Here is a 10164-nt window from a genome sequence, read left to right as displayed (position 1 = left end):
TCGGTGCACCAACATGCGATTACGATTACGAGTGGCGCTCGTGTAACGGCATGTAGAGCAAAGCGCTAAGCAAACGCAACTGTAATCAATGGACAGAGATGGCGAGAGGGAGAGAGGATGCTCGCTGAGATTTGTTCTCGATTTGGTTTTCTAAAAAAACAATTTTAACGAGCTTTATTTTTTTGTGTTGCTTTGCTGTTCCGTATTTCGAAGTTCGAACCGCAAGCCGCTCAAATCAAATCAGTTTCTGTGAAAATCGCGCCGGATACGGACACGTACGTGGATTGCGGCGGAGAATCCGGATAATCGTGTGGAGCGCCGGGAATCATGACGAAAACGACAAAGCCCAAGGAGAAGGCAGCGGCGGGAGGGGCGGTGATAGGGTCGGGATCGGGATTGGGTTCGGCGGCCAAGGCGGGCGGCGGTAGTCTGCTTACGAATGCGGCGGACAGTAAGATCCGCACGGCGAAGTCCAACAACAACAAGCGACAGGCAGGACGAGCGGCGACCACTGCAGCAACAGCAACAGCAGCAGCAGCTACAACAACAGCAACAGCCTTAGCGGCAACAACAATAGCGGGAGCAACAGGATCAAATGCAGCAGTGAAAGAGACGGCAATAGCGATCGAAACGGAGAACGGAGAAGCAGCGACGCCGACTGCGGCAGCAACGCCCGCCGCAGCGAATTTATCGTCACTTGAGTCCGCTCGCTCGCAGGCTCTCACTTCAGTTGTCAGCGAAACAGCAAGGCAAGCGGTTACCACAGCAAACGCGTCGGCAACAGCAACACCAACATCAACAGTTATAGCAGCAGCAACAGAAATAGCAACCGCAACAGCCAGCGACGCGGCAGCAACATCTGAAGCAGCGATCGATGACGATCCAAGTGCGATAAATAATAATAATAATAATAATAGTAAAGCGGAGAACGACGCGAGTGAAAGTGTTAAAACAAAAGTGATAAGCTACCATCAGTCGGAGGATCAACAGCAGCAGCAACAAGCCCAGATCTACGAGCAACAGCAACAGTTTCTCAGCCAGCAATTAATAAGCCACCATCAGCAGGAGCAGCATCAGCAGGCGCAGCAGCAACAGCAACAGCATCAGCAGGCGGTGCAGGAGCAACACCAGGCCAGTTGGCTGGCCTATGACCTGACCAGCGGATCAGCGGCAGCAGCAGCGGCGGCCGTGGCAGCAGCATCGCATCCCCATCTCTTCGGGCAGTTTCCCTATCCGCCCAGCCATCATACGTCTACCCAGCTCTACGAGCACTACCCCAGCACGGATCCCATAATGCGGAACAACTTTGCGTTCTACAGCGTCTACACCGGAGGCGGTGGCGGAGTGGCCAGCCACGAGCATTTGGCAGCGGCGGCGGCTGCGGCAGCAGCAGTGGCCCAGGGCACCACGCCCAACATAGACGAGGTCATCCAGGACACGCTGAAGGACGAGTGCTTCGAGGATGGCCACAGCACCGACTACCATGTGCTGACCTCCGTGTCCGATATGCATACGCTGAAGGACGCCAGTCCCTATGCCCTCACCCACGAGCAACTCCACCAGCAGCAGCACCACCACCAGCAGCAACTGCATCATCACCAGCAGCAGCAGCAGCAACTCTACCACCAGCAACAGCAGCAGCAGCAACATCATCACCACCACAACAACTCCACCAGTTCGGCGGGCGGGGACTCCCCGTCGTCCTCGCACGCACTGTCCACCCTGCAGAGCTTCACCCAGCTGACCAGCGCCACCCAGCGTGATAGCCTCTCGCCGGAGAATGACGCCTACTTTGCGGCCGCCCAGCTCGGCAGCAGCTTGCAGAACAGGTGAGTCTTGCCGCGGAGCACTGTAATGAGCTCACTATCACGAAGCGGGCGAGCGCACGTGCCTTTCGCCCGCTTGGCGACACCGTTAAAAGTCATGATCGGAGCTCCGATCAGCGATCAGCGATCACCTAACAGAGAACCGCGCCGGCTGATTCATATTTCTCCCGCCTTGGCGCGATTTCTCGGGCGGAGTGACGAACCGAACAGAAGCCCCCATTGTGGGGTATAGGTTCCAAAGCTCGGACTTCGGTCTCCTCTTTTCCATCGTCTCTCGCAATCCCAAATCCATACCCAAATACAGTCGGTTATGGTTATGGCGTTATGGCATTCCCAGGTGGTTTACTCAGTATGCGGAATGCGAAAATCTGTTCCACTTTCATCTAGCCACCAAGTTAGTTCTGCTCCAAGAATGTGTTTCCAGCGGGACAACAAAAACATAAACAAAACACAGTTGTGACGCCTCAGCAGATGTCTCATGTGAGGAGCATTCCACGCATGACGCCCTCCGTGGGAGCAGGATCAGTGGGGCAGGACTTTTGGTTTAGAAAAGTAGCTGTAGGTATAGAAAATTAAAGACAAGATATTCGTGCTGTTATTTAACATTCAAGAATGTTACTTCTACCTTCGGAGATGCTACTTAAAGTTTATTTATATAAAGTTCAGGGATTGATTATTATTTTAACAGACTCCATTTAACATAGCTTGTCATCTTTCCGATTTTTCGGCTTCTATTGGGAAAACTAACCTTGTCCACCGATCAAAGTAAACAATGCGGGACAACAAATAAGGAGGCTTTGCACTTGGCATTTTATAGCGTCGCCTCTGTGAAATCATCTGCAAGCTCGAACTCAGCAGAATATATACAAATTGCCGCTCGAATTTCGTAAACAAGAATATGCAATGTCTTAATTATTGACGCATGGCTTGTCTGACTCATGAGTTTTCCGCTTTGGATCCTGGTCCGGGCAGCACCGACTTCCCCACCAGATGCAGGAAATCTAAATGGTTCACTTAGTTTCTTTGCTAGTTTTTCCGACCAGCATGCGAGAGTTCTAGTGTTGCACGTGTCCAGGTTGCTGCCACATTTGGCCTAAAACCAGCACGTGCCACAGACTGTGGCGAGCTAGCTCCTAAAGGCCAAAAAAAGGGGCGCGACCCGCATTTGATCGAACAGTTGAAACTCGCGGCGACTCTTCAGAGCCAAAAAAAAAGCAGTAAATGCAAATTGCAATTGTAGCGCATTTTTCTAGCTTGTTTTGGGTGCTCGGGTTGCAACAAGCTCTATTGCTTTCGGTGTGGTGAGGATACCTTTCGAGTGTGTGACTGTTTGGGAGCTGGGGTAACCCAAAGCCATCCCGTGACATAGAAACCCCCGAACGAAACCCAAACTGGAGCCCACAGAAACAGAAACAGAAACAGCCTCAAATGCTTCGTAAGTGTCTATTTTTTTCTTTTTTGTGTGTTCAGGGCAGCCGCTGCTGACTCAGCAACCCCCAAGTTGCAGTGCACCATGAAGGGTTAAGGGGAGCGGCAAGCGGGGCAGGAGCGGTACGTTAGGTACGGCGGGAAATTATAAATACATCGGTGGGAGGCAGCGGACCCAACGCACCCGCACATTGCCGATCGCGTTTTACTCGACTATTTTCTGGTAATTCGCATCTAAACTTTTTGCTGTTTTCGTTTGTTTTCCCTATGTTATTATTTAAATTGAAAACGTGTTTTGCATATGCATATGGAAACAGGCATGAATGCACATTCAGTTGAAGTATATATGAAGTCATGTGAGGAGCAGTCCAAAAAGTTCGATTTTTAGGATGCAAACATGTTAGCAACGCAATTGGGTGAGCTATTAGAGTTATGGAAAAGTATCTTTTGTATGGCGGAAATATGCACTTGTGCATATATCTGGTAACAGAACGTCATCTGGTGCCGGATGATGGTGACGCCGATGTGGCCAGCACATCGTATGTGACTTTTTGGCCAGTTTCGCTTTTGTGGCAGTGAGAAACCAGAAGAAGATATCACGCTGCTGGCCAGCTCACATGCCATTTTCGCCATGCATACACACACTCATAAGTATGTGAAAAACAAGAAGTCAACGCAAAATACTCACCTGCGACAAACAACAGAAGTGAACCGCAGCGGCGATAAAGTTATATCGTTGTCGTGCACTTTTTCTTGTCACTCAGACTTCCTATATATGCAGCTATATATTATAGCTTGGCTATAGCTGTGGGGCATCTCGGGCTGGAAATGCGGTTAACGCTGTTATCAGAGAGCGTGCGCATCTAGCTGCAAGAGTTGGTCGTATAAATTCTGGCAACAAAGAGTCAATTATTTGCAAGCCGTTTGTTTGATAATTGAATACACACGCAGATATGCGATTTTTTTCGGTTAACTTTATTCTTTAGTCACTCGATCACATTGTGTGTAGTGAGTTGGATTACTTTGGGCCAACACTCACGGCAACAACAATAGCAATCACAGTTGCAGCAGCAGCAGCCGCAGCAGCAGCGACAACTGCAACTGCAACTGCATTGGCATAAAACTAAACCCGACTCAAGTCATTATGCAAACGCGCGTGCCCCGATTCGGTTGTGCTTTCTTCTCGGTCTCCATCTCCATCTCCGCCTCCATCTCGTCATCCAGAGAACTCTCGGCCCGCAATAAAACTGAAAACTAAAACACAAATAAATCAAAACGAAAATGAAAACGCCAATGCTGAGCTGAACACTTTCGCGAGTTTCCTGCTGTTTGAAAATAAATAGATACTTGTACTGTTCGACAAAAAGCAAAAACGTATTGTGACAGGATATCGATTGAGTTCCTAAGAAGGATCCTTCCTGTCCAGCGCGTAATAAGTGTGCACCTGTGAAAACGAAAGCTCCAAAACTTCAATCCTTGATCCCTAGTCTCTTCGAGATCGTTGGGCATACGAAAGTTTTGCCCACGCAGCAATTTGTTGTTCCCCATCATTGTTTATTGAATATGTCTTTCCGGGTCTTGGCAAAAATATTTGCACAGGCTACTGTTGGCTAAGGCTAACAAACAAACGTCTACGTACGTTTTTATTTTGCGGGGGTAAACAACGCTGCAAACACTTTTATTCTTTAATTAAAAGTTTTATGGCCACACCCGCGCAGGCTCAACTGCAAACATGCCAAAAACTGGACGCTGGTGGTCCGTCCGTCCCGAGCAAAACCCACTCATTATTGTAAAGTAAACAAAACGCAGGAAATGTTAATAGCGCCTCGTATTCTTACCAGTAACAGTGAGATTCTACAGCGGCAATAACAGCAGCAGTTGCGGTTAAAAACGCCAGCGTAACGCGTGCAAATGTGTGCCCAGCGATTTTAAACGCGTGCAAAGTTTTCGTTTCTCTGGGCAAATATAGAACAAATTGTTAAAATGTTCTTCTCGAATTACAATAATATGTATCTGAAGAACTATTGTTATAGGTATAATTGCACAGTCAAAGCAATGAAATGAAAAAAATATGCAAATGCATAATTTTACCTTTTTTCCTTGATTACAGCTCGGTTTATGCTGGCTCCTTGCTTACTCAGACCGCCAATGGCATTCAGTACGGCATGCAGTCCCCCAACCAAACACACGCCCATCTCCAGCAGCAGCACCATCAACAGCAGCAACAGCAGCAGCAACATCAGCAACTCCAGCAGCAGCAACTGCAGCAGCAGCAGCAGCAACATCACCACAATCAGCACCACAACTCCAGCAGCAGCAGTCCGGGGCCAGCGGGTCTGCACCACTCGAGCTCCTCGGCGGCCACGGCAGCAGCGGTGGCTGCGGCAACGGCGGCGGTCAACGGACACAACAGCTCCTTGGAGGACGGCTACGGATCGCCAAGGAGCAGCCACAGTGGCGGCGGGGGCGGTGGTACACTGCCAGCCTTCCAGCGGATTGCATACCCCAACAGTGGCTCGGTGGAACGTTATGCTCCGATGACCAATTATCGCGGTCAGGTGAGTGCTGTCCCCACTACCATGATTGCTCTGAGCTCCCCCCTAACTAGCATACACTTCACTCACTTGCAGAACGATACCTGGTTCGATCCGTTGGGCTACGCCACCTCCTCTTCCGGGCAGGCACAGTTGGGCGTCGGAGTTGGAGCCGGAGTGGTCTCGAATGTGATACGGAATGGTCGGGCCATTTCGGCTGCTAATGCAGCAGCCGCGGCCGCAGTGGATGGAACCACTGGACGCGTAGATCCTGGAACCTTTCTCTCCGCCTCGGCATCGTTGTCAGCAAGTAAGTTACAGTTTGGATTGGAAAACCAAGAATTAGTCTAGACTAGGACATAAGACACTCACCAAACGTACACACAAACCAAAATCCTTTCCGACGCTTGTTTTTCCCATTTGTCTGGGCAAACGAAAGAGAGAGGGTTTTAGGTAGAATTTCACACGCACACCAGGCGAGAAGGAAACCCGTATTTGCATAACCTGAGCAAACCACGACCCAACTGGGTCAGCCACTGGTGGCCAACTGTAAGCAGCTGTTGTAATGCCCATACACTCTTTCTCATTTCTAGTACATTTTTATTATTTATACATATACTTAGTTGTTAAGCCTACGTCTCTATAATAAATTCAATTAATTTTATTTCAACTCTTGAGATAAATTCAAAACCAACAAAAAGACACCACAAAAGCAAATCTAAATATTAAATACACACACAATACCCAAATGCAAAAACAGCAACAGCAAACATTGCAAAACCAAACCAAATCAAACAAACACCTAGCAAAACCTTATGACTTATTCCGATATTTCTATGTCAATCTTTGAAGCATTATTCGATGCCGATTATTTCACTGAGGGGCGAGAATGTGTCAATTGTGGTGCGATTTCAACCCCATTATGGCGACGCGATAACACGGGACACTATTTGTGCAATGCCTGCGGCTTGTACATGAAAATGAACGGCATGAATCGACCCCTAATTAAACAGCCTAGAAGATTGGTAAATGTCTAAAACAAATTCACAAAATCACAAAACTACCACCAGCAATTACTACTAACCAATACCAATCAATCAATCGAAACAAACGCTTTTGTGTGGAACAAAATTTCTGTGTGCAACCTCCTCTCTCAGTGTTTAGTGGGTAGTGGGTACTCGTAACTTATAGAAATCCGCATCCGCCAGCCTCAGCACCACCGCCCCACCTTCACCCAGCCCCCCCTTCACCCAGCCTCCCCTGCAAAGCTCCAATGCTCCAAGAGAGTGAAAAAATTAATTGAATTTATTATTTATTACGCAATGCCAACTAGTTTAATCGAAAAGTGACATCAAAAACAAAGAAAATCTGATCAATCTGCATCTGCATCTGCATCTGCATCTGCTTCTTGTGTACTACAACCAACAACATTCTGATTGCTCAATTCCAGTGGCCGCTGAATCAGGCGGGGATTTCTATAAACCCAACTCATTTAATGTGGGCGGCGGTGGCCGTAGTAAGGCCAACACGAGTGGTGCCGCCAGCTCCTACTCCTGTCCAGGCTCGAGTGCAACCTCGGCGGCGACTTCGGCGGTGGCGTCGGGAACGGCAGCAACTGCAGCGACGACGCTCGACGAGCACGTTAGTCGCGCCAATTCGAGACGCTTGGTAGGTCGCCCATTAATTACCGATACCGAAACCAAACCAAATCAAACAAAACCAACCAAACCAAACCCATACCAAAACCCTACCAACCAACCGAAACCCCTTTCGGAATAGCAAAACCGACTAACAGAGGAGAGCAAGTAGTCACTAACCCCTAGCCCAGAATCGATGCTAACCACTTTTGACTAACCCGTAAACCCGTAGATCTGTAGATCCGTACACCCGTAAACCTCCTTGGCCACTGAGTTGCCATAGAAAACGTTGTTCCACACGAAAAGCTACTGCATCCCGAGTGCTTCTAGTCTTAACTAATTCGTTGATTTCTTGTTGCAACATCTAGAGCGCCTCAAAGCGAGCCGGACTTTCCTGCTCCAACTGCCACACCACCCACACTTCGTTGTGGCGCCGCAATCCCGCCGGAGAGCCCGTCTGCAATGCCTGCGGCCTGTACTATAAGCTCCACAGTGTCCCACGGCCACTGACCATGAAAAAAGACACCATTCAGGTAAGTCATCCATTTAAAAAAAACATAGCAGCTGAAAGTTCATTCGTATTTATTAGCTTGAAAAGGAACTTCATTAATATGAAAAAAATATTTGGTTAAAATATAGTCATATTTATTTGATCAATTTTTGTATCAATCTTGCTGTTTAAAAGTTTAAACAAATGTATCAAATACTTCTTAAATAATGGGACTTGTATTTTTGTTAACTACTATATATGGGGATTGATTATGAATACAGCTCACTAGCATTAAAGATGGCATATGAATTCGTATACTATAACTATTTTATCTTACCATTACAGAAACGCAAGCGCAAGCCCAAGGGAACGAAGAGCGAGAAGTCCAAGTCAAAGTCGAAGAACGCTTTGAATGCCATCATGGAAAGTGGTTCATTGGCGACCAGTTGCCATAACGTTGGCGTCGGCCTGGACAGCAGCCAGATGGATGTCAATGACGGTGAGTTGCGGCGACTTTTCATTCCATGTGCATGCCTAATTAGTGATGTTTGCTTTCTCTTTGTTCCCCGCTCACCTGGTCAGATATGAAACCACAGCTCGATCTGAAACCATACAACTCATACTCATCGCAGACGCAGCAACAGCTTCCACAGTACCAGCAGCAGCAGCAGCAGCCTCTGCTAATGGCTGATCAGCACTCATCGGCGGCCAGCTCGCCCCATAGCATGGGTTCCACCTCATTGTCGCCATCAGCCATGTCACATCAGCATCAGACTCATCCACATCAGCAGCAACAGCAGCAGCTCTGTTCCGGGCTGGACATGTCGCCCAACTCAAACTACCAAATGTCGCCCCTCAACATGCAGCAGCATCAGCAGCAGCAATCGTGCAGCATGCAGCACTCACCCAGCACACCCACATCCATCTTCAACACCCCATCGCCTACTCACCAGCTCCACAATAACAACAACAACAACAGCTCGCTCTTCAACAACAACAACAACAATAGTAGCAATGAGAATAACAACAAACTTATACAGAAATATCTGCAAGCTCAGCAACTGAGCAGCAGCAGCGGCTCAACCAGCGACCACCAGTTGCTGGCCCAACTGCTGCCGAACTCCATTACGGCGGCAGCAGCAGCAGCAGCGGCGGCGGCAGCGGCGGCGATCAAGACGGAGGCCTTGTCGCTCACCTCCCAGGCCAACTGCTCCACGGCGTCGGCGGGACTTATGGTCACCTCAACACCGACCACGGCATCGAACACATTATCGTCCCTGAGTCACAGCAACATTATTAGTCTGCAGAATCCGTATCAGCAGGCCGGAATGACGCTGTGCAAGCCCACGAGAGCTTCACCACCCTACTACCTGACTCCGGAGGAGGATGAGCAGCCCGCTCTCATCAAGATGGAGGAGATGGATCAGTCGCAACAGCAGCAGCAGCAGCATCAGCAGCAACAACATGGAGAGATAATGCTCAGCCGATCGGCCTCGCTGGACGAGCACTACGAACTGGCCGCCTTCCAGAGACATCAGCAGCAGCAGCAACAGCTGCAGCAGCAGACTGCTGCCCTTTTGGGTCAACATGAGCAGCATGTGACCAACTATGCGATGCACAAGTTCGGCGTTGACCGGGAAACAGTGGTGAAGATGGAGTAGGCGCGACACGCTGTATGTCGCACGACCAAAGATTCTGTTGTTACATTAATCTCATAGCTCCAAAGAATTTATAGCCTGTATACCAAGAGCAGTTCTCAAAGAACACTCATCTATCTAAAATCTATAGAATCATTAGTTGTACATACGGTCTAAGTCGATTGACATTTACATTTTCGTCGAATTTTTATGGTCCACTACTCGAAATTTGTTATGAAATACTAGTTTATTTGTTAGCAAAATGCCAACAGCATAAAATCGATTCAGAAACTAGGCTAAGAATATTCATTTAAAGTTTTGTTATCAAATCGAATACCTTTTGAGATTTCCTACAATCAAATTCCACTTAGATATTAGCCACAAATCATAGTTAAGTCAACCAAAAACGGCAAATGAAAACGAAAAAGAAAAACAATCGAAGTAACCAATAATCTCATGCAATTAGCTATTAATTTATATATTTTTTATAGCATCGATATATATTTAATGCAATTTAAGTTTTAGCTTGCTATATTTTTTACATCATATTTGCAATATTAATTTTATTTCTCTTGAGTTAATAAAAGACAATTGTCCCTGAAATATCCTAAA

The 10164-nt window shown here is 47.7% G+C and overlaps 1 protein-coding gene across 5 annotated transcripts; it reads left to right on the top strand.

Annotated features, from left to right (window-relative positions):
- Positions 1-93: 93 nt before the first annotated feature.
- On the top strand, positions 94-10164 carry LOC6727883 (box A-binding factor). Of its 5 annotated transcripts, none has more exons than XM_039294749.2 (7): positions 102-1829; positions 5365-5812; positions 5885-6098; positions 7239-7456; positions 7794-7958; positions 8261-8414; positions 8956-9356. In XM_039294749.2, exons 1-7 carry the CDS (start codon positions 328-330, stop codon positions 9213-9215), a joined length of 2961 nt encoding a protein of 986 aa, XP_039150683.1. In that variant the 5' UTR covers positions 102-327; the 3' UTR covers positions 9216-9356. The 5 variants fall into 5 exon arrangements, with proteins under 5 accessions (XP_044779125.1, XP_039150683.1, XP_039150682.1 ...); XM_039294748.2 differs by lacking the exon at positions 7239-7456 and adding an exon at positions 6641-6813 and having other exon boundaries at positions 181-1829; positions 8498-10164; XM_039294747.2 differs by having other exon boundaries at positions 183-1829; positions 8498-10164.

The sequence above is a fragment of the Drosophila simulans genome, chromosome 3R, assembly GCF_016746395.2.
Source record: "Drosophila simulans strain w501 chromosome 3R, Prin_Dsim_3.1, whole genome shotgun sequence".
Lineage (NCBI taxonomy): Eukaryota > Metazoa > Arthropoda > Insecta > Diptera > Drosophilidae > Drosophila > Drosophila simulans.
The sequence above is the reverse complement of the archived record's forward strand: the minus strand, read 5'-3'. Positions and strand labels throughout refer to the sequence as shown.

What these genes read in the sequence shown, in the direction of transcription:
- LOC6727883 (XM_039294747.2), top strand. Translation starts at nt 328, where the DNA reads ATGACGAAAACGACAAAGCCCAAGGAGAAGGCAGCGGCGGGAGGGGCG. An exon ending in TGACCAATTATCGCGGTCAG is followed by an intron (nt 5,813 to 5,884) that starts GTGAGTGCTGTC and finishes ACTCACTTGCAG; the next exon opens with AACGATACCTGGTTCGATCC. An exon ending in CTCGGCATCGTTGTCAGCAA is followed by an intron (nt 6,099 to 7,238) that starts GTAAGTTACAGT and finishes GCTCAATTCCAG; the next exon opens with TGGCCGCTGAATCAGGCGGG.